Source organism: Epinephelus moara, chromosome 16 (genome assembly GCF_006386435.1).
Source record: "Epinephelus moara isolate mb chromosome 16, YSFRI_EMoa_1.0, whole genome shotgun sequence".
Taxonomy (NCBI): Eukaryota; Metazoa; Chordata; class Actinopteri; order Perciformes; family Serranidae; genus Epinephelus; species Epinephelus moara.
The window spans coordinates 19,014,944-19,040,448 of record NC_065521.1 but is presented as its reverse complement, the minus strand read 5'-3'; the positions used below and the strand labels follow the sequence as shown (position 1 = coordinate 19,040,448).

The following is a 25,505-nucleotide window of genomic DNA, read 5'->3' as shown; positions in this document are numbered from 1 at the left end:
TTTATAAAAGTAATCCAACCTGATGTATCCAATCATGCCCTGGTGGCATACTTATTTTCCAAGCGCTGCAGTGCCATGTGTTTAGTATTTTGACTCCATGCACTTATGAGCACTGTCACTATTCAGATATGAATATCATGACCTGAAATCTACATAAGGATGAAGCGTCACATTTACCTCGATAACAATAAATGCAACACCACAGTTTTCTTCACATACAGAATATACAGTACGTATGAAAAACTGAAAGTCAGCAAGAAATCCATAATGTCGGTAATTTGTCCAGCTCAAATACACATCTCATAAAGAACCACCCGAGTAGGCAAACCGAGGAGGATGAGAGGGAATATGAGACCTGTGAGAGGAGGGTGAGGAGGAGGACGGGTGGGAGTGGTGAGAGGAGGAGAAGCACCGTGAGATGACTTTTTGTCCATGTGGCGGATTCCAGAAATACTTGGCACACTGCAACAATATACAGCCGCGATCTAATGATACCCTGGGAAGTCTGTTAGCGGTGTAATGAGTCTAATGGGTCTTTATTTGTTTGTGAGTGGGTGTGTTTGTGTGTGTCGGAGCTCACAAAAACAAAATGTCAAAAAAGCAATATTTAGAGACAGAGAGCGAGAGTGGGTTTTGTCAGCTGAGATGGGAATAGGTGTGACTGAACCAGGGACTCATTAGTTCATTATGGTGTGTGTGTGCATGTGTGTGTGTGTGTGTGTGTGTATTTCTGGTATGCATTTTGTAGCACAGGGGGTCTAATAGGCTTCAGATGTGTCCCCCTCTCCCACTGAGCCAACGATAACACTGATGCTATTGTGTGTGTGCCTACATACATACATGCATGCGCGCGCGTGTGTGTGTCCACAGCTTAACACAGCTTACACTCTGCCTGTGCCCAATTTGTACACTAGAGATGTCAGCATAAGATTTGGAAGTGAACTTTTTTTATTCTCTTCTCAGTTCTGCTCCTCTGTTTCTCATCTTGAGCCCACTTTCACTCTTGTTTCCAGACCTGTCAGTGCAAATCTTATTTCTTTAACCTTTCCTGTACATTTGCGCTTTTTTTTAAATGCTTTCATGTAACGCTGCCCTCAGTTTCATCACACAAAATCTTTTCTTTTTTACGTACCATTGGGTGATGAAAGGCCCGTGTAAGCGCCCAGATCAAACAAAAATGCAAATAAGCAAATGGTCTTTCAGCAGCAGCAGTGAATAAGATTGCGCAGTCTGAATCGTCTGACGCTCACATTTGACAGACACCAGGGCATGCCTCAGCCTGACTAAGCGGAACACTGACAATGTAAACAAATCCCAGAATAAATTACTGCATGCATATCTTTGAAGTGGCTGAGACTGCATGATGCGATAGCTGAGGTTTGACACATACAGTGAAACCAGATGCTCTATCGCGTGTCGCTTCGGTTTGGCACGGCTGCTGTTTGTCAATGCAGCGTCGGCTGGCTGCCTTTAGGGAAACGAGACACATTGGAGACAGATGTAGACGTCTCCCTATGGATGCTGTGAGGGAGTTGGTAGATGCATAGGCTCCTAGGACACAAGAAAGAGAGACAAGAAAGGAAGATCTAGAGAGACAAGAAGACCGATGGACAGACGAGAGAGATAAAAGTGAAGACATATTTAGAAGTGACTTCAAGAGAGGAAATATAACACCAGAGAGGAAGTTAAAGATGGATAGACAGAAGGGGCAGTGCATGATGGAGAGGAGAGGGAAAGGTTAATTGGAGAGATGTGAAGATGGATAGACAGCAGGAGAGGAAGAGGTTGGTGAGAGGTGAGACAGTGGTGTGGTTTTCACAGAGAGGCGATGAGCTGCTGGAGTGATAACAAGCTGCAGATGGAAGCTGTTAGGTCACCTTTACCCTCTGTTTGCGTGTCTGTGTGTGCATATGTGTGTGTGTGTGTGTGTGTGTGTGTGTGTGGCTATGGAATGTATGTGCGTACATTTCAGTTGTTATTGAAGATTTGTGTACACTTCTGAGTGATTTACGATACACAAAGGTAGAAAGAAAGAAGAGGAAGAGACATCAAACAGTATTCTGAGTGTGTTTGTGTTTGTGTGTGTGTGTGTGTGTGTTTACAGCCAAGGGGGAATATAAATGACACAAGGTGCACTGTGCCAAACAATCTTGAGCTTTAAAAAGAGAGTCGGATAACCTCCCCCTAAGCAGTCACCAAACAAATACTGAAAGTGCTGTGATGATGTTATTGTGTGTGTAAAGCAGCCAATCACTGTTCAGAGACACAGGGCTTTATTTTAAATGGTAGTCGTTCAGACCCTTGCTCCTTTTGCTCTCAGTGTCAAACTTCCTATGCACATTGAGCACCCCTCTGGTGTGACTTTGACGAATGCCAACACCGACTGTAGCCGACACAGCCATGCTATCAATATCTATTGTATGGATTACCATGAAATGTTGAACACACATTCACAGCATCCAAAGGAGGAATCGTACTAACTTTGGTGGTCTCTTGACTTTTCTTCCAGTGCAGCCAAGAGGTTGACATTTGTGGTTTTTATAAATTGTCTGAACAATTCTTGGATGCCTTACCATAAAATCTGGCACAGACATTTATGTCCCCCACAGGATGAACAGTAACATGGCAACAACGGGCATATGCACACATTTCATACAGTGACCTAGTGTGTCCCATGCATTCATTTGTTTAGTCCTATTTCATTGTAGAGCCGCATGCAGCTGATTTTTTTCAGACTATCTCTCTGTCTGTTCATCAGACCACAAATGAGACATGTTTAGCTAGCTAGCCACGCCACGGCCCTTCTGCTTCACACGTGCGGCTGTGGACTGCTTCCCTGGGAGGAGAGCAGGCAGCAACTGGGACATGGACTTTCGGTTGGTGGCTGTGGCAGCTCAAATTCAGCCAGCGCAACCCCCCCCAGTACTGGGTGTCACAGTGGGCTAGTGGCCAGCAGCAGCACTGGGTCTAACCTGTGTGAAGGCAGCAACATAAAGTTTGCTGATATAGTAGAGTTGGGGCTGTCTGGGTACCCCTTACTGGGATTTGTGCTGGCTGGATTTGGGTAGTTGAGGCCACTGACTTTGGGTCTGTCTCTGGAGATGCTGAGGTGGTCTGTAGCAATGGGTAGTGAGGCAGAGGACACACTGTGATCCGAGGCGCTAGCTAACATTAGCTACATAAACATGAACTTGAATCTGTAGCCATGAGCCTTTTCTCTACAGTTAGCAGAAGTCTAAACAATTACAAACGTTTTTTGTCCATCCCTGAAACACTTTGTTGATGTTGACACATGTTTTTTTGTTCATTGTCAGACTTTTGATAAGCCAGAATATCAACTTTCTCTGCAGGGTTCTCCACCACTGAATCAGGCCTTCACTAAAAGGACATGCACTCGCATCTGCATTTATAGGACAACAACTAAGGAACGCCCTCTTTAGAGCCAATATAGCAAATCTACTGACACATGGGTTACAAAAAAATGACAACTATGCCCTAGTAACCTGACATTATCTATCTTCTGCAATCTTTCCTGTCAAAACAAAGAGGTGCCGTGAACATTAGATGCAATACCTACCCAGTTTCTGTTAAGGGTCTCAGCACACCAACACACACACTCATGCAACTCCACACTATATACCCATCATACATACACAAATCCGCACATGGTCTTCAGTCATCACTCACTCTCCAGCTGGAGGTCATCTCAGGGCTCAGAGCTACGTGGAAAAAGTTGAACTTGTGGAGACAGACAGTCACCAGCTGATGGTGTGTGGAGCTGCCTGCATGTTCTGCTGATAAACTGTGTCATGAAAATATATTAGACCTTTCAGCTGTAATATCTGGGCCTCTACATGTCTGCTGGTATCAGTGTATGAATATGTGCTGATGCTTTGTGTGTAGTATTGTAACTCTATTCACTTTTCATCCAAAAAATGTCAATGCATTTTGCAAAAAAGATTCAGTTTCACAAGTATAATGAATACATTCAAATTACACTGAGAAAAAAACAAGCATTTGGTATGAAAATGCATATCATGCTCTGGCACAGATCTCCATCATCTAATGTAAAACAGTTCTAAAGGTTATCGTCTTCTGTCTCCTCATCATGTGTTTTCTGCTAACCTTGTCAGTTTCAATAAATCCATCATACATCGCTGCACTCTCTGTATGTCTTGTGGCTTTCTCTGCCTTTCCCACTCATTATTTTCTGACTTTTACCAGCCGCTAAAAGCCACAATACCCCCCCTTCCTTTTCCCTCTCCAACTTTATCTTCCATTCTCTAACTTCCTCCAACTCCCTCACTCCCTGCAGAGTATCCCCAATGTCTTCCCACTCGTGTGTCTCGACGTTATTTTCTTGCCAGCAGCTTTAAAATTTTACATCCACTCTTTTTTTTTAAACTATTCCCCTCATTGCTGTCTTTAGAGGATTTTGCATAACAACATTTAAAACGCTTCAATGTCGGTTGGCCAGCTTTGATTTGGCCGCTGTAAAGATCCTATTAGGGAGTATATACACAGAGACAACATGACAAAATGTTAAACTGTTGAAAGTGCTCTCCCCTCACTATAAAAGTTTCTTGTGCGCTGATAATGAGGGTGATTCAGGGTGAGACTGTTTGAATGTGTGTATAACCTAACTGTAGAGGATGCAGGTGTGTGTGGAAGCTTATGGGTTTGAGAAATGGAGATTTCTAATAAAAACAGATCGTTTGTGTGTGTGTGTGTGTGTGTGTGTGTGTGTGTGTGTTAGTGTGTCTGCAAGGCTCCGGTGATGGACAAGGTGTCACTGGTATAGGAGGCCTCTCTGCTTCTCTCACTCAGTACCCTTGCTGAGTGGTGAGTGACTGAGCCTACTTTCTCACCGTGTGTGTATGTGCAGGTTAGTGTGTGTGTTGGACTGAGTGAAAAAGAGGGAGAGTGAGGAATAACGAGCATGACAGACGAGTGATGAGAGGTAGACTGAAAGACGATTGAGCTGAAAGACTTCTCCACCGAGAGTTTGGCATACCGAAGACGTCTTCTCACACACATACTTCTCTCCTCATCTCGTTACCTTAAGAGAGAGAGAGGGAGAAGGAGAGGTGATACAGAAGGGAAGTCATGACGGAAAGGTAGGTTAGGGAGATATAATAGGTGTTTGTGTGAGAAAGTGGAAGATTTCAAATATGTGGGAGTTTGACAGGCTAAGAAGCAATGAGCTCGCTGCTGTTTCTTTACCAGTGTATGTATGTATGTATGTGTGGGTGAGTGTGTGAGACACCCCAGGTTTAGCTGAACTTGAATTCAACCTTGTCCCTACCACTCCAGCAGAGTCGTTGCATCAACCTTTTGACTTTGAAGCTGCTGCCAGATCAGAGAGGAGAGCCAGGTGCAGACTGGTGTGTGCAGACGGACTCCTGCTCTCCCACTGATACATGTTCCCTTATATGAAAGTGTGTATCGTGTGTGTGTGTGCTCTCATAAAGCCATATATCTCATAAAATTATCAGTAGAGGTTTTCATACTGTTTGGCATCACTGGATTCAAATACAGTTCAATCAGGAGAGACAGGTGAATAAATTAAAGATAATATTTAATACAGAATATGAGTGTACAGATTAACAGATGATTTGTGCTGATTAAGGTTTAAAAGAAGTCTTTGGCTCTTAGACACCAGTGGGAGATATTTTGTGATTGAGGGACATCTGAGTGGCAGCAGGATAAATCCACCCATGGAGTCCAGACACTGGTGGTGGCTGATGACTCTGAGGCTGATGGCTGCTGAGAGGCATGTGGCTGATGAATCCATAAAGACTAGGTGGTGATGGGGAGGTGGAGGGTGCGCAAGACAGCAGCAAGAAAGAACCATATCTAAAATGAGGGGCAGTAAGATGATAGGCTGAAAGAGAAGGTGTGTCGCTGTTCTATTGGTTGATTGTGAATCAGCTGATGACTCAATTGACAGACCCAGACAATGACACCTGGAGATAGTCAGTGAGCATAAGTGCAAGGTGTAAACGGCAGGATGAGAAAGAAACTTCCAGCCCGAGCATGAAAGGTGTTGTCTTCCTGACTGAACTTTAGCTAGAGCTTCCTTTGACAAAAGACTTTGGCGTTTACGTTTTACAGGGTGATTTTGTAATCGAGGGATGTCTGCCCTGAGTAGCAGCAAGATAAATCCTCCAAGGAGTCCATACACTAGTGGTGGTGGTAGCTGGTGACTCTGCTGAGACTAAAAGGCTGATGAAGCTGATGAATCTGCGAAGACTATGATGGAGAGGTGGAGGGTGTGCACAACTGCAGCATGAACGTACTAAAGTCAGAAAAAGAATGATAAAAACAGCAGATAGATAGTAGCCTAAGAGTGAAGGCATGGCACTCTGCTGTTGGTTAAATGCCATCAGCTGAGAGAATTGACAGCCCCAGTCAATGACAGCAAGAAACTCTGAATAAGCATGCGTGCCAGGAGTGAATGGCAGATGATATGAGAAATTAAATTACAGGCCTAAGCATGCAGAAGTATAGTCTGACTGTACTTTTACTAGAGCACCATTAGTTAGCCTGATATGACATATTGGCCTTGAGAATGAATTATTGCCTGTTTATGCTACATTCATCATCAGATTAATAAATGTTCTACATTTCCTGTTCTTGTTGGTATTGTAGGACTTTTCTTGGAACATCTTTTAATACGCAGGGATGATGTGTTGACAGCAGCAACAGGAAGAGGGTTTGGAGACAAATGCTGTAGGGCGGAACAGAAGGCGATATTACAAGATGTGGATTCCCACTGGAGACGTGCTTTTTTTGTGGTTCTCACTTTAACATGTCATTTTCAGTACAACAAAAGTGTGAACTGAGTGCCGTCAGATTAATGTGAAGGCAGCAGCAGCACAAAGGAGCCAATTTTAAGGCTTGAGAAGATTGATCTTCACATATCAGATCAGTCTATAAAAACTATATATTTCCCCTTGTGGTGTGACAGGGGCAAGAGTTTTGAAAAATCCTCGTACAGTTTCCTCATGTACTTCCAGTGTTCATTCATGGATGAGTGAATGTCCAGAACAATGCTTTACAGCATGTGAGGTATAAAATGAGAGATCCAACTTAACATCCTGCCATTCAGTGTTTGTGCAGTGTCAGATATTGTGAAACACACAGCAGAGTTCACTATTAAATAACATTAAATGATTTAAACTGATGTGAAAATGTATCCATTGGTTAAAAAACGGGGGCGAGAGTCCCTTATGCTCATAGCGGCCATTAAGGCTTCAATGTCAAAAAGAAGTTTAAAAATCCATCAGTAGTGGGCCTGTGAGAGAACTGAAGACACTCTTCTTCACTGCTATCATAACTTTTAAAATTGATCTTTGATCTTCTCCTCTTCGGATCTGATTCTTTGTCGCTTAGGGGAATTTCTTTAAGTTGTGTGAAAAGTGCTGTGAAAACAAAAGTGATGTTAAACTAAATGTGTTTCTTACTCATCCTTTGCTCTCCTCTGTCTCTGCAGACCTGCTGTCCACCAACAGGTCGTCCATCTTCAGCGGCCATCACGGCCAGCTCTCCCTTTCCGCCGTCTTCCTGGACGAGTACCGTGACCGCCTCTTCCTGGGAGGGAAAGACATCCTGTACTCTCTCATGCTGGGGCCTGCCAGCAGCGAGTCCAAAGAGGTGAGGTTTTTGGAGGCAATAAATAATATCAGTTAAAGTTATTCAAGTATTTTAATGTATTTTGTCCTGATGATTGATGCGTAGTAAAAGGTTAGTTACTGTACAGTCTACATTTATCATTCCATTTTGATTTAAGTCACACTGACTCTGCGAGTGGTTTCAATCTGCAGAAGATAATATATGACTCGAAGAGATAGGCGTACGATATTGTGTTTTCCAGAATTCCCTCTCTGCAGAACATCTGTTAAAGCACTCTTTAACTCATAAATCAACCATAAACGTGGTGACTCAAACCTGAACAGCCATTTTATTCTATATTACTGCTATTGCATCATCACTGAAACGGGAACAGAAAACAGCGCTGAAAATATTAAAGAAAGCTCAGTTTTCAGAAGATAAAAAAAAGATAGACTATAATGGGTCACACACCCGTTATTTGTGATTTCTGACCAGTCACTAATGGATTATATACATATACAGTCTTCATGCCAATTTGTGGATAAAGGGATTTATTACAGTAAGACATTTTAGGTTTTCTCCTCTTTCTCTTGTTTTATAAACAGGGCTGTTCTGACAGTCAAATTTTACGCTTCGTTTCCTTCGCCAGAACATTTCATCAATCTCACACCTGTAAAAGTGCAGCTAGTCGTAAATCAAACCTTGTTTTTCCATCGACGTCACCTTTAATCTGCAGCCTGCATTTAATTTGTCAGTAAGGCTTGTCAAACACAGCGGTTACATTGCGAGAGTTACAGTTTCTTGGCTCACCATGAAGACATGAGAAATAAATTACAATCTAGAAGTCCGATCTGTTAACTGAGCTGCAGATTTCCACTGTCATCAAACACTTTGAATAACAGAGAGAGAAGAATGCTATCATGCTATTTTTATCATGTCAGGAAGTAGTGGACTACATGTAAATATATTAGTAGTTAAACTACATTTTGCAGTAGATTGTTGATAGTTCAGCTACATTCATATTTGTATAGTGATTCAAGCAGTTAAATTACTTCTTTGTGGGGGTTTTTGTTGTTGTTGTTGTTTTGCTATAGATAGCTACTAAAACTACAAACAATGTTGGGCCATAAAGGGAAAAGAATGATTTAAAAAAAAAAAAAGTTTTTATTTTGCAATTCTCTACTGTATCTGAACCCCATTTGACCACAATTAGTCATACAGTCATACTGTTCATAGACCTATATATGATAGATATCCAAACATCTGTACATCCCTAATCTAACCACCAATGCTATGATATGATTGATCAATGATAGATTGATGTTAAGATGCATGTAGACACCTATCTCTCCATCTGCATCAGGGGAAGGATAAGTATCCATACAGGTATCTATCTATCTGTTAGTCAATGGTTGGATATTCAAGGGTTGGACCGGTAGACGTACACAGACTGGGTAACCTAGATCCACATGTCAGAATATGAGTATTGAATGTATGAATATTGACAATTATATTGACAACTCTGAAACTGTGTGACAATAAGATACCTTACAAATTAAATTCAAAGTATATCTAATTTAATTAAGGATATTGGTTCAAACCGAACATTACTTTGAAGTGCAAAAATAGAGAAAATGTGCTATAGGTGGCTTAGCTGCAACACCCTGCTGGGTGGAAATTTTATCAAGTCTAGCTAACACTTACTGGGAGTTGGTTACATAGTTTTACATGCTTTAGGCAACAGTTATTAAGATGATATATGGTTGGATTTAGTGACTTACATAGACAGCTCAGTAATCAAAAAACAAGCATGGCAAAGAAATGAACTTATATCGGCAGAAAACACTCTTTGTCACAGAACTCTGCTGAAACACACCCAATCTCTGTGGACTTTCACAGGTCACTGTTTGGCGATATTTTGGTCAACTGGCTAGAAGCACAAAAGGATCAACCCCGTGTAACCACTTAAAAAGTCAATGTTACAATTCACACCAGGTTAGGAGGTTCCTCTCTACAAAACCAAAGCTGACATTTCTTTCACTTTTCCATGAATAGTGGGTGTTTTTTTTTTTGTTATTGTTGTTTTTTTTGGTTTATGACCTGTGAAAAAGGGCAGTTTTTGCACTAAACTAATTTGAGTTTCATTTTTTTGTATCACACGTACATTGTCAGTGTGATCATTTGATAAAGTACTGCAGTCTGAACTTTTTATTAGTAGCCTTTGTTAACTAAACTCCCTGACGTAGCTTTGCTGTAGTTCAACTTCTTAATAATTGGTAGCTTGCAAAGTAACTTCCCCACACTGATTATTACTGTTTTCATTTTATCTACAAATATTGGGTCTTGGATTTTGAAACTTAACTTTTTATGAATTTTTATCAGTTATTCATTTCAAGAATCACAGGGCTTTGTTACTGTGATGTAGTGCTTTGGCAGCGCAGACCAGATACAGTATGTTAACAATTATGGAAAAATGTGCATCTCCTATTAGAGTGGAATTCATATTTCATGTAATTTATTCAGTGGAACAAAAGACACAGATAGAAGTTTAGCTGTGATTTGTGGAGGTGGGGGGTTATTATTACCTGTGAGTTGTATCTTACGAGTTTTCAGAGGGTTTTTATTGGAAAGCTTCAACACAAGGGAAATGAGCACATTTAAATTAAAACAGGATTTCATTTCATCTGTAAAAGAATAGCACTGAGAAAATACGCAGCATATATTAATTCATATTTCACTCTCCAGTTGGGTGCCCAGTATCTCCACTCTGTGTTCCATTAAACTGGTTTCTAGTGAGCACAGAACAAAAATAACTCTCTTTAAAACAAAAACCCCTCATTGAGTTTCAGCACTTCAGCTAAGAGCAGCAGTGTGTCTGTGTGTGCTTATGAGTGTGTGTATCTGTGCTCATACTTCGGTCAAAGACAGTGGGATGACAAAAAGTGAATGGGTGAATGGGGAATTTGTGTAAACAGAGAGCCAGATGTCGCCCACCTTATCCACCCTTTTAAATCCTCTGGTAGCCTCCTCTCACTGCTCTCTGTCTTGGCTGATGATCACACATGAGGCTTGCTAGTTTGCTGCAAGGCGTTTGAGCCTTAATGCCCGCGCTTCTATCAGAGCCAGCCATTGTGAAATCTCTCCGTGATGCCAGTTCAGTGAAACAAAGGTTTACAAGATGACACACATCTGCCAAAGACTAAACCATAAACCAACGCTGAGAGAGGGAGAAAAGAAAAAAGAAACAATAAACAAAACACAGAATGAATATAAACTGTGTTTGCCCTCACAAAAAAATTATCACTCCAAGAACACATGTTGATGTTAAAGGAGCAGTGTGTAGGATTTAATGGCATAGTGGTGAGGATCGCAGATTGCAATTAGCTGAAACTTCTCTTGGTTAGAATCCCTTCAGTGTTCATTACTCAAGAGCTTTTTACTGGGAGCCACATTATCTGCTGAGGTCTCTACCTCCCCAAAACAAGTGGACCAGGTGATTAACCAGATAATTAAACTGGTAAAATAATTATAATAACAATAATAAAGCAGTTTTTCACATTACAAATCAGGGTGTCTCTGATTCTGTTCATTTCATTGCAGATGGGCTGCTAGCCCAGCACCTGCTATTGAGTGCTCAGCTTTTTTCTTTGATAAATTGAGACCAAAACGTTTAGGAGGTTCTTATCATGAGCAAAGATATCCACAGGTTTCTTCCTCTTCAAAATGAATGGGCCCTATGATTTAAACAGGCACAAACACTAAATAAAGCAGTTTCTAACTACAACCAGTGTTTGGGTTGTCCATTCTGGGCTATCGCAGAAACATGGTGATGCAACATGGACGTGGACGCGCCCCCTTTGTCGACTTCAACAACTCATTCTAACATAACAAAAACACAATGATTCCTATTTTCAGGTGATTATACACTAAAAAAATATACTTATTATATTCTATTTCTGCCAATATATCCCCCCAAATCCCACAATCTGGAGATTTAAATCAGTTTTGCTATGACAACAAGCACTGACGTTGAAAACTCAAGGGCCCCACAGCCGAATTAGAGCCAGGAGTCTATTAGCGTAGCTTAGCATGATGACTGGAAGCAGGAGGAAACAGCAAGCCTGACTCTCTCCCAAGTTGAAAAATATACCTACCAACACTATGAAACTCCCCATAAACCCCACAAGCTGTCATTTTTGCATCTCTGTTTATGTACAGATTTAAAAAAAAAAATGAGATACCCTTTTTTCTGCTCCAGTTCCATCCTTAATACATCATCAGATCAGTGTATCGAGCTCATTTAATTTTTGGAAAGAAAGTGAATAAGTATGTATGTCACTTTAGAAAAAAAATATTCCTTAAATGTTTGTAGTAAATGTGTGTGTTCTGGTTTAATTGCCACCCTGTCAGTCCCCTTGTTCTTTTGGCATCTGCTGCAGAAACACACATGCTAAGAAGTCTGTCTAACACCGCTATGTTTCCACTCATATCAGAGATAAGAAGTTAATCACTGCCAAGTATATAACCTTTTTTCACACTTCTCTGGCTTTCTATTGTGCATCTGATAAAAATTTAGACTTTGTGGAAAAACATTTAAAGTTTTCACAACCAGAGTGAAGTTGCACAACACTTAAATCTATTATACTCGCTTGCCCTTTTCCAGCTCAAACTCTGCCCACCAGAGTGTACAATATCTATTTGGCACAAAAACCTGGTTTGCCACCCTCTCCACTGTAACTCTGACCAGCAGTGTAGTAAAATTGGAAATGGGAGTAACGTTTAATTCTAAACACAAGGCTTTGGTTGAGAGCAAGTCAGATGGCCTGAAATCAGTGCAGCCAGTGTGTTTCTACTGGATCCAGTCCTCACTGAATCAAATCTGGGAAGTGGGACAGTTTGCTTAATGATAATTACCCAGGAAAAGCTAAAACAAATAGTAATTTAATTCATGTAAATGTTTCATATGATGGAGTAAATATTCTTTCTCCTTCCTTAAAACATGAGCTAGTATAATTGGTATTTGGTATACCATCGTTTATCATCATATAGAAGGATTCGTTTATATATATACGTATATATATATATAAATATTTGGTGTGGAAATGTGGTTGGCACCTGTCAGATATGTTTCAGCATGTTCAGACAGTTGGTTTATTTCGCTCAGTGTTTACTTACATGCAGTGTATCTTGTGTTACTGTGCTTCCTTTGTGATTTCAGAGATGGCTTCTGGCCCAGTTTACATAGTGTATCTTAATTCTGGAGTAATTCCTTTGGCCTCAAAAGAATACAATGTAAAAAGTGCCGTGTTGATAAAAGAAAAGTTTGTGTTGAAATTTAAACCTTCTCCCCCAAGACTATTTTTTCTTTCTCTGAGTTGGTTTTAGGATTGAAGAATGCAAAGGTTCTCTTCGTGTTTCGGTCCAATATTCAAATCAGGCAACTCCAGCTTTGTTGCATCCGGATTCGGTCAAAAATAAACTCATCATATCCCATGATTCCATCTGTCTGCTTCTGCCAAATTTCGCTTTGGCTCAGCAACACCCAGTTGACAGAAAAGACAGATGGTTTTGTGCAAAATTACAACTGAGAAAATGGAAAGGCATCTGCTTACATCAGCATGCAGCAGCATGATGTTACTACAGTAGCTTGGGTCTCAGCAGAGTTAGTGAGTGCACTTACACAATATTGTGACATTTATGGCCACAGGACATATGGAAGACATATCAAAAATATGCTAAATTAATGCATTCATTTGATATGTTTTATTGTCTGCACTTAAAAAGGGGTTATTTAATGCCTTTCCTCAGTTGCAGTAATATGAACTAACGAGTGACAAACACACTGCTGGGTTTTGATGTGTTGCAGGTTGTTTAGCAGCTGGCACATGAACAAAGACATCATTTTATGATTTGTATCTTTCCATGATTTTGGCTGACTTCTAAAGTATTGTGTCTGGAGCCCCTGACGTTTTTGAAGGTCCTGTTTAGTCGCCGGGGCAGTTAAAAGGTATGGACATAAGTATAAAGGACAGCCTGTGTTCGTGACAGTCCTGCTTGGCGTGCTTGTCTCCAGCTCTGGATAGATTTTTCTGCACTTCAAATAAACAATGTTCCAAGTTCAAAAATCAAAGACGTCACAAATGTGAATTATGTCTGAAGGGTGGATTAAAAATTAAAGAGCACTTTGAGTCACATTGATGAAGAGTCAGGAAATAGTTACACAGAGGAAAGAACGTGGATGCCTGGTGGAGGTCGGCCATATTTCCTAGAGCGTGTGGAGCAAGACTCTTGGATGATGGATGGAGTATTGCAGTGTACTCACTCAGACTATTGCCAGCCAGGTGTTAGGCAGGGCCTGATTTCACAGTACATCAGTATGAGTCAGACGTGTTATCAGGCTGCTCTAGGTCAGACTATGTGTGTGTGTGTGTGTGAGCCAGCCACACATTCATATCAGTCCAGCATCATGCCAAAGCAACTAGTCCAGAGATCGAGAGCATTATATGCCAAGTTTTAGACCGGCCCTAATTTATTTATTCATTTCAGTCATGCATGAAACCAATTATTGTTTCTAATGGATTCCCACATTTGCAAGCCAGACAAAAGTAGGCTGGGTGTGAGACGGCCCTGCAGTGAGATGGTGTGATAGTGGAGCGCTCACAAAACAAAGTTTGCAATACTGTTCATTTCACAGTTTCACTAAAAGCTACTTTTAGCCAGACAGCCCTTCTCTATTTTCTTGTCCTCTGATGTGAATATACCCTGACATTTTTTGGGGAAATACTCTTAATCGCTTTCCTATTGAGTGTCATATCTGTACACAATAGTTAACCTTTTAGCTTTTAGCTTCATAGATATGACGGTGGTATCAGTCTTCTCATGTAATTGATATATGCACTCACTGTGTTGTAAAAGTATCTCACAAACATTCCTAATATAAGGCAAAATATGATTTCTTACAGTCATCAGTTGCTATGGTAACACTGTCTTTGTTCACACATTAACTTATAATATGGTGACTAAAACAATCTAATCAAACAAAATCCAAGGTGAACTGTGAGGGGAACATGTTTAGCTAATTGACTATGCCAAAAGAAACATACTGGAAACATGATTTAAAAACACGTCTATTCTCTGTTTTGTCTGAAGTAACATAAGAGACAAGAGATGATATATATACCCTGTTATATTTGTAACAGAGCGTACATACAGTAAGTTTGACCTCACATAACAAGGCTGCACGTCTATAGACTGCAAATATTTGTACTCGCAGATATAATCTACCTCCTTTGAGCCAATAAGCAGTTTATAGCCATGAAAAAAATTCAATATTCTCTCAATCTGATCTATATCCTGGCCGATAATTCATCATACACAATGAAATTTTATTGTAACAATTGGCCTTTTGTATTATATTAGAGGAGTTAAAGTAGTTCCAGGCTCTCCAATGTCACATCCTTAACTTGTTGGAGAATTAAATCTTTGTGAGCCAGGTTTCAGTCACCCTGATTTACAGTGAGTGCACTGAGCTGCCTGTGATGAATCGAGGTTTATGACAAAGGAGACCAAATGTGTCTCAAACTTTACTGCTGGTATGAAATTCGGGGCAAAAGGGGGAGAATCATTCAGTCATCTTTTCAACATTTTGTTTCTACCACTTTATCACTTTGCATTCATGTACACTCTTAAACACCATATAGCTACCACAGTGGCCCCTTGACACACACACACACACGCTCTCGGTCTCCATACACACCGGACATAATCAGACATAGTAATGCAAGTCAGGAGCATTTGTTTTCTTCTCTGGTTTCTTTCCTCCCTGTTCGCCAAAACAAAGCCAGTTTTCCAGACAAAGACTTATTGTGTGAGAGAACAACCTCACTGCTAGTCTGCACGAAACTACAGAATCAAACACGTCATTGTCTCAATACCGAGACAGACTTGGGCTTTCCTCTTCAGTGGCAATTCCATTTCATTTTTCATTTGTAGAAAGCAGTGTGAAAACTAGTCCCATTGTTTCAGGTCCAAATTCTATTTCATGCTCATCTGAAGCTCACCTCATCTTGTTGAGTTGGCTGAATGAGATGAAGACTGTTGGACTTTCCTAATCAGGAAATCTTGGATCTATACTGTGAGAACTTGAACTGAAAATTGAAGCATTTTATTTATTCATACTTTTTTATGCTCCAGATGGTCTTGTTAGGATACGCTGAAGGTTTTTCTGAGCACAGATTTCCCGTGTGTTTATATCCAAAGGTCTAATTTCATTTCTAGGCACAAAACATAAGATTGACACTGAAGGGGACTGAGTCTCTGGAGTCAATTGCATCTACAGTATAGCGAGTTCAAAGTCTTTCATAGTATCAGAAAGACTGTGTTTCAGTGTTTCTATTTTCTGTTATTGAAGCTGAGTACATATTGTCCACAGTAAGCAAGTCCAGTGTTTCCCAAAGAATAACTAAATGTGAAAGTCTTCCTGATCAGTGATTCTGGGAGCAGATAGTTCATCAAATCTTTGTTTTTTCAGTAGAAAAATTTATCTTAAATATATGGTCTGACTGAGACTGTTAAAGGGAAACTGATCATTTTCAACCAGCTCTGTGTCATCACAGAGTTTGCAGATGAACAGTTTTTGGCTTCCTGCTGTGCTTTGAAGTTGAAGTCTAACCTCCATCAGCATATGAGCAGGACGCTCATGGCATGGGGGAAAGCCAAACACCATTCATCTGCACACACTGCAATGACACAGAGCTGGTTGAAAACACAGGCGACACGGTGCAGTGGATAGCGTTGTCGCCTCACAGCAAGAGGGCACAGCAGGGTGAGGGAGCCCTTCTGTGCGGAGTTTGCATGTGTGGGTGTGAATGCGAGCGTGAATGGTTGCCTTCAGCCCTGTGATAGTCTGGCGACCTGTCCTGGGTGTACCACGCCTCTTGCCCAATGTCAACTGGGATAGGCTCCAGCCCCTCTGCCACCTCCAACAGGATAAGTGGTTACAGAAAATGAATGAATGAATGTTTGAAAACTGGCAAAGTTTTCCCTTAAGCAGTATGGAAGTAGAAGAGAGGGACAATCACATAGCTCAGTAGCAAAATCATATAGCCTGTTCTGAAATGACTAGCAGTATTTGATGAGTTAAAAATGAATAAGTAAATAAATAAAATCCAAATGTTTATATTGATTTTAGCAGTCAGTCTCAAATTAAATTATTATTTTTTCCTTGTTTGAGGGTAAGTTCACCCACAATATGAAAAATAGAAATAGTGTATGATTTACTTATAGTGGTATAGAACCATACAGATAGTGATTGGTTTAATTTGCAGAGGGTTTGAGATGCACATCTGTCTGAGATGTCCAACTGGACACAATAGAAGTGAAAGGAGATTTGTTTCCGGTGTTAACAGCATTTGGAAAATTACAATTAAAAAATTCAAAGGCAAACATTCATTTCCAATAAATAAATGAATAAATAACTAAATAATGAGCTGCTACTCTGGATTACCCACAAAAGATATTTTATAGGGATTTACTGTCCACAAAGTAGTTCCAATACAAACAGGTCACTGTAAAATCAATGTGATGCGTCTTCTAGAGTAACCAGGACATTGTCTTTTAAAAACAATCCCATTTTTCACTTTCACCTCCACTGTATTGAAGTAAAGGCAGAAATCAGGGAGACAGATTCTCTCAAAACCTAGACATATACAATCAAAATGATCCACTTGGCTATTACCAGAGGTGTCTTAGAAAGTATGTTTTTGTAATTTGAATGAACTGACTCTTGTAACTGGAATAAGTGGACTGATAAATGTGTCTGTCATGTCTCAATCAAGGCTTCAGCTCTGAAGCCAAAAAATTAGTTCCCAAAGTCTTCGGTGCTTCATTTTGAAGCCTTTGTTTCATCATATGTAGAGCATCTGCTCAGCTCATTTAGCTTCCAATGGCTATAGAGCTTAATTTGCAGGGGAAATAATTCAAATGTAACAACATGGGCTGATTATTATGTTTTTATTGCATTAACCAAATCACATAAAACATGTGTGAGTTCAACAAAGCAATTACATTTTGCAATATGGCTGAATAAGGTAGTTGTTTGCATTGCTTCAATGTTATGAGGTCATTAATCATCACTTGTTTTTTCTTCTTTCTCTGTCCCTCCATCTTTTTCTTTTTCTCTTCCTTCGTAGATCTACTGGCCCCCGTTACCTGGCAACAGAGAGGACTGCATTCAAACCGGGAAAGAACCACAGGTTAGTGATTGACTTTTAATTCCTGCTTGGATTATCACATTTCCATTAAAAAATGTGTGCCTGAATGCACCCAGAGACACCCTTACACCTTGTCCTGCTTCACCTGCCCATTACTTGTCCTCAAGTTTGCATTCTCCTGAGATCACAGGACACACTACAAAGCTGCTTTTCATTCCCCATAGCCTGGGAGTAAACAGCATATACAGTAGAAGCCAGCTTTCAGACAGTCTTTTCGAGATTGTCTGTTGCTTTGCTGCTATAACTGTCAAGACCTGTTTCCTGCCTGTGCTTTGTAACCAGCTCTGTTGCCAATGTCCTGTCTGTTTGCTGATGGTTGAATTTGTTTGCCCATGGCCTGACTGCCTGCCTGTTTTGGTAGCTTTTATTCTACCAGCTGGGCCTTGATGTCTCCATTTGGATTGTCATCCCTCTTTCATGTAACTTGAACTCCGACAGCACAATGTGGTCCAAAAATGAACCCAACAGATGCTGCTTTTTCGATAAATGAGGTGACTGCATTGCCCTACGCTATTGAGCAGCTCTACGCTTTTTGCCAAAATGCCTCAAGTGGCAAGCAGAGAAGCAGCTCTCAGCACGGCACTTGTGTCCTCCAAACCCTGGCTTATCAAGTTGGTGTATGGGCTTTCAGAGATTTTGGCTCCTCCGAGCTGAATCCTGTTGCCACATCAGTCTCTGCTCCGCTCTCAGTGGTTCTCCTGTATTTTTCAGTTCCTGGCTAATTTTTAAAAAGACTTTTTAACGAGTTTGAGACCCAGGATACAAAATATTAATGAATTCCCGGCACTACAAGGCCCCCTTTTTAAGAGCAGTCCCCAAATGGAACATTTTGTGATGGGAAGTGCAGAATGTGCCTCTAGCAGTATAACAAACTGTGTGTAGAGTAAATGGCATAACCTAGTTAGACAGTTTAGTGCCACGGTGCTCCCCCACATCCCTGAAAAGGTACAATAAACTATAGATTACAGACGACTCTTATGAAGTCTAAATGAAGCAGTCATTCTAAAAGGGCTTTTATTGGTTCTGTGAAGAGAGAAATTAAGGCGGGACTTCATCACTTAATGAGCTCAAAATGCAGAGGGAGGAAGGATGATATGGAATTAAGGAAAATAAAAGGAGATAGGGAGGGTAGCGTAACATACTGGAGAAGAGGAGGATATGTTCGTGTAATTAAGACCATGTTTACAACAAGAGGAAAAAGAGGAGAGGGGCATTCCCATGCACCAGCCTCAAATAATATAGAGAAACAAAGCATCTCAGTGTAAAGTTTCAGCTACACAAAATGTATACTGTAATGAATGGAGCCAGTGTCCAGAAATGTGTCAGCACCTTGAGTTGTTTCCCTCCTCACAGTCTGACTCAGCTTTCTGTTTGTAAACCTGGAGGAGGTTAAAATGAGTTGTATGTTGTTCTTCACAGCAGATGGAGAGGAAGAGAGTAGGAGACGAAGATAATGATAGTTATAAGTGCAACATGAAAGACCTGACAAAGTAAAGCAGGTAGTGCAACCATCTGCAGGAGAGGTTTTCATGCTAGTGCCGTGGTTCTGAGGGATGGTAGCCTGTAGGCTGATCCACCACTTTGGTCCAAACTAAAATATCTCAAAAACTACAGTTGCTGTTTGAGTGGATTGCCATGAAATTTTGTACAGACATTTGTGGTTCCCCGGGGATGACACCTGCTGACTTTAGTGATCTCCTGAATTTTGTTTAAGTGCTACCATGAGGTTGGCATTTGTTGTTTTAGGTGGACCGTCTTGACAACTGTTTCCTTTAGAATGATTTGTAACTTTTGTGATCTTGGAACTTTTCATCCAGCATCACCATCAGGTTAAATTCTTAATTTGTCAAGTACTTTGGTTTATAACTAAAACCTGCACAACTAATAATATTCCCATTAGCCTCAGCTATACTGCTAATTAGCATGCTAACAAGCTACACTAAGACTGTTAATGGTAAACATTATACCTACTAAGTACAGCCTCACAAAGCCTAACATAGCTATACACTATTATTATTATTATTATTAAGATGAAAACATAACCAAAGAAAAAAAGCCACGGAGAATGGACAGAAAAAAGGAAATAGGAAAAGAAAGAAGGACTCATGGAAAGGCTGTAAGGGTAAGGAAGCACTGACTGAATGAAAGAGGGAGGAAAAAGATTTTGTGGTGAAGCCCCTTTGATGTACCGAGACATTGTTAAATTTGGTCCCAGTCGGAGAAGAAGCTCCCTGTGGCTTTAGTGGTGCTCAGAATACATAAACTGGCACTAATTACTGATTTACACACACACACACAAAATGAAGACACTGTTCTGTGGGTTGTAAAACTATTGTGACTGTTTGTGCCTTCTTGTGCTCATGGCAAGAAGTCTGACAGCCACTGGCATCTGGAACGGGTTAGACTGTGTGTGTGTGCTTATAGGTATATGTTCCTTGTGTTTGAAGTGGCAGGTGTGTCTTGGGTGTCTTATATCACTTTTATTAAGTGTTTCCTCAGCGCAGGGCTCACACGGCTGTGTGTGTGTGTGTGTGTGTGTGCGCTACTGTACTGTCCATAGCGGAGAGAAGGAGCCACAATGCATTATTAGGCAGGTCTTAAAACAGGATGTGTGTAACTCTACCTTACATGTGCCAAAGGAGTCATAAAGTGTGTGTGTGTGTGTGTGTGTGTGTGTGTGTGTGTGTGTGTGTGTGTGTGTATGTGAGACAGAGAGAGAGAAATTGTGTAAGTAACAGATAGAGATGTTTCTCTGCTTATGTGAAACTACACAGGCATCTTTCTGCATTCCTTCACGTCTCTATATGTCTCGAGTTTTTTGGTGTCAAATGAGATGGATTACTGCTGTATCCCGTGACATCTACAAAGCAAAAGATACACACATGGACACACACACAGACACACACACACACACACACACACATACACACACACCAGTTCCATCTCATATGTTTGCTATCTGCATCTGTTAAACATAACCGAGTTTGACAAAAAGTGGTAGAGGTTGAAAGGTGAAAGGTCTTCACATTGTTTTTTTGGACTTTTGCATGTGAGAGTGTGTGTGTTAGGTGAAAGATATACATGAGACATAAACAGAAAGAAAAAGAGTTCCAGGAAGTCCTTCATGTACTGTAGCTGTTTGACCATCATCAATATGTGCATACTTTCACATTAAATGTGACTGAAGAATAGGTAACACCGTCCTGTTATCCCTTTAATGAAAGCCTCTGTCTCCACAGCCTCCCACTGACAAGTGTCGACCACCTTAAACATGTTTTTACTGATAGCGTCTCCTCCCAGAGTCACAACCTCAGGACCTTCACCATCATTAATTACAGCTCAGACAAATAAATAACAGGCTGAGGGGAGGCACTCAGTGACTTCAGCCAAGCGTGCAGTGTCTTGCTCTGGCTGTTAACACATTTTTCTGCTTCCTCTATCTGCATCTTACAATTGGATTGATTATCTAATCAGCTGCTTACTTCCTCCATTTCTAATGTGTTAAAATTGTGACTCATTATAATGCAGTGTGTGCTGAGCACAAAAAGGCAGAGCAGGGATCGTAGCAGAGATAGCAAGTTAGGCATATTGAATGAGTGGATAATTCAGTTTTGAGAAAAAGAGCGAGGCATTGTGTATGCAAGTCAGAATTCCCTACATCTCTTTATGGACTAAGAAAATTGGTTCGTGTACTCAGTTCTCTGCTTTATTCTTTCATGACAAGCTTGATAGTGCCAGTAATCTGCCTTCTCTCATGGTTTGGCTTTATCAGTGGAGCTGGGATCAGTTCTGCTTTGTTTGACTCTGTGGCAATTCATGTCTGTGTGCAGGAAAGTGAGAGACTGTCCTATTGAAGAAAATGGTCAGGGGATGTTATACTGCAGCAAAAAGTTTTAAGAAGAATGGGGTTTAGGTCCTTTGTTCTACCAACTTTAAGTGATGGTTTCTTTTCACCATGAAGGTAATGTTGCCTCATCCTTAACATAAAGCTATTCAAAGCTCACCTTTAAAGCTAGGGTAGGCAGTTTTATTTTGGCGTCACTGGGCAAAAATCCCATAATAACCTTTCAGCATATTGTAATTCAAGTGGTCTGAGGGAACACTAGACCTCTGCACCTCCCATTGGCTCTGTTTTCAAGCTTTAGAAGATCTAGCCTGTGACAGGAGACTTTGGTCAATCACAAGTCACTTTAGAGATAGGGCATTTCTATTGGCAGTTTTACAAATGCAAATGCAAATGCACATCCCAAAGGGCGAAAGCCTCATTCAATGGCAAAGAGTCCTGCAGAGTTGCAATTTCAGCATTGGCAGCGACTGCCTACTGCAAAGTCACAGCTGCAGTTAATTCAAGTACTTGTTAATGTAGCTAAAGCCCAGAATTTGTGTGTCCTCTGCCTCACTCCCTGCCGCTACAGACCACCTTGCCAAAATGAGAGCAGGCAGCAGCTCCAGAGGCAGATCCCCACTCGGTGGCTGCAGCATCCCAAATCCAGCAAGAGCAAGTGCTGGGAGACTGGACCACTCTGACTCAAGGCCAGATAAGCAAACTTTCTGTTGCTGCCATTACACTAGTTACACAGGTTACCCCAGCACTGGGAGTTTGTGCTGGCTGAAATCGAGCCACTACAGCCACCGAACGAAGGTCTGTCTCCAGGGCTGCCAGCTCCCTTCCTGTCCAAGCAATCCACAGTGATGGGGGATTGGGTGGAGGGGCCATAGGGTGCCTAACTAACTAATTCTTGTCTTGTTTGTGGTCTAATAAACAAAGAGATAATGGGGCAAGAAGGAGCAGATTGAATACATTACACACAGCTCTACAATGAAATAAGATTTAAAACATCAATGTATGGGAAACAGCTGGTTACTGTATGAAGCATGTGGATATGCCTGTGTGCATCTGGTGGGAGAAAACTGCCTACTCACCTTTAACAGGAAGATTAGAAAACAATCTTATGACTCTTTTAAGCGACTTTATAATAAAGCACCGAAACACTGCCCGTTTTGTAATGCATTAAACTTGTTGAAAAGTAATACCAGGTGAAAAGATTAGAGAGAAAGTGCTTTATGGAAGAGGCAGGAGTGAAGTCATAATGTGACCATATTGTTGACATGCTTACAACTAGAAGTTTGATCAGTACATCTCTCCAACACCAGTAAACAACACAGCAGCACTACAATTTAAACTTCCTAAATGAAGTATTTAGTCCTAGATGGTAGAGAGAAGCACGTCCAGTTTATTGTATGCAGTGTCATTCTCCATATTGACTTGTGCATTTGTAGATTATGTTTGTTTTTAAGTTAAAAAACAAAAATAAATTCATTGTTTTCACTGGTATAATACCGTTATACATGTGGGCTCCAGATTTGGGACGATACAGCAGTTCCTTTTTAAATGGCTCTTAAATATTTTTTGTTAAATATTAATGAGAGAAAGATGCTGCACAGGCCAGACACACACACACACACACACACACACACACACAGACAAAGTGTGGTCTGTCCCCATGCTTGTTTTGCTGCCAAAATGTTGTTGGTTGCAGCTCTTAACGTCTGCCAGGAAGCCAAGTAGGTGACTGTGGGTTTTTTTTATCCTAAAATGAATATTTGATTGCTTACATGATGGGAGAAGCTTGGAGATGCTTGGAAAAATCATCTCACACACTTTGGCAAGAGTTTCTTGCCATGACTGAATGTTTTCAGTGCTGTCTGGAAGTCAATCGAGAGTTCTTAGAAAAAGGACTTCTTTGAGGATCAAACAGTCGCTGAGACCAAAGACTTGGAGGAGCCGGCTCATCCATCTGTCAGGCTTTGAACTTGTTTTTATGATATTTGTGTGTGTTTGTGTTTGTGTATGGAGTCCTTTTGACTGCACCTTTGTACATGTGCATATTTATGTGTGTGTGTGTGTGTGTGTGAGGGGGGTGAACTTGTTGGTCCTCATTTCCTGTTAGTATTACAGAATCTCACTTCTCTCCACTGAACATTGGCTGTTTATACTGGAAACTGTTCTCCATGTCCAAACTTGCCTCTCCCTGCCCGGGTCACTCATCATAGAACATGTTTGGCTGCGAGAGCTTTCTTTGCTATAGCTCCACCTTAGTTCTACCACAGTACTCCATGGACTTTGGTAATAAACTGGCTATGACCACGAATTAAGTAAAATTACCCAAGCAGCAGCTCAGTGTTGGCCCAAACTTCCTTCTTTCCTCGTTACTGTTTAAAACATACTCTGTTCGCCCAAAAACAACAACAGTGACAACACCAGTTAGCTGTTAATGTTGACTTGTGGCATGCAGACCAGAATTGGTCTTAAGCAAAATGTAAGAGGAGCAGATAAGACTGGTTGGTGCTGGTTAGTTAATTGTTTCTTACATGGCACATCAGTAGCAATGCCATCTCTCCCTTTAAGTCCTGTTAGGGCTCACTGCCATTCGTCAGTGCCCTCTTTTGGCAAACACCTTTAAATCCCTTGAACCAACATGCATTCGACAATGTGCAAAAGAGGTTGAGAGTTCAGATTTGTCAGCCCGCCAAGGACAAACTTGGAAAAGAAATAGTATGAGAAACATTTTCCTGGTCCTTGAACAAATTTCTTGACTGCATCTACATGTAGCATATTTAAGAACGAATGTGTCATTGCCAAATTGTGATGCTGTGTAATACTTACTGTAAACAAATCAGACCATGATTAAAATGATTTGCAGCCTGTGGCAGTGTGTCGTTGCTCATATTTCTCAAAAATAAATGCCGCGTTCAAACACTGTTTCTTTATGTCACAAAGAAGACATTTGTCTCCACTCCCGCTCTCTGGAGTCACCTCCTCTGCTTCTTCAGCCCAAGTTTCTCTTTTTCAGTGTACTTGAAAGACAAATGTTGGAAGAGTCTGTAGTCAGATGTCAATTCAACTTTTAATTAATCCATTGGACTAGATATGGTTCCTCAGCCATTTGTACAGTGGTTTGATCATTGTTGGACATGTGGAAAGTGATTTTGCTGCTGTTGTTTGACGCCTTCGTCTGTGGCGACACTAATTCTCCAGATTTCAACTGCTCAGGAAGAAGCCAGGGAACCACCTCCTAACCACAGAATGCAAAAAATATTCACTTGGAGAATCAGATCTAAGGGGAGCCTTCACAATAAAAAAGAAGCCTCCTTAATAATGATAAACAAATGCATCATCAATAAACAAAGTGGGATTAGGGTTTATATTGTGTTTCAAAGAAAATTACAAAATAAAATGAAATAATAAATCATTGTTGGGCAAGTAAAATTCTTGTATGAAAGACACAAAGAACTGCCCTGATGCCGGTAACCTAGTAGAAAGGTATTCTTCAATATCCCCTCCAACACCCTCAACCAGAACAGCAAAAGACAGCAAAGTCTCAAAAGGGCCTAGAGACCAGAGTTTCTGGCAGACAATATCTGCTAAATGAGGTCGGCATTAGGTTGAGATTGGATCAGAATGCCTCTTAAACCCTGAGAAAAGGTGTCACACTCTGATTTGCCCAGAGCGGATAGGCACCAAGCCACTCTCAGTTCTTACGTAGGAGTCAGTCCCCACATACATGTGCATCAGGTGATCTGACTATAACCCTCCAATCAGCTCAGGGGAAATGTGAC

General features: G+C 40.9%; 1 protein-coding gene across 2 annotated transcripts in view; it reads left to right on the top strand.

Moving 5' to 3' along the window:
* The window catches only part of sema3bl (sema domain, immunoglobulin domain (Ig), short basic domain, secreted, (semaphorin) 3bl), a 79,354-nt gene that overhangs the window by 14,226 nt on the left and 39,623 nt on the right, over nt 1–25,505 (top strand). For both annotated transcript variants that reach the window (XM_050065217.1, XM_050065216.1), the window contains exons 2-3: nt 7,496–7,656; nt 17,805–17,867. In XM_050065217.1, coding sequence (XP_049921174.1) covers nt 7,496–7,656; nt 17,805–17,867 — 224 coding nt within the window. The remainder of the gene's footprint in view (nt 1–7,495; nt 7,657–17,804; nt 17,868–25,505) is intronic.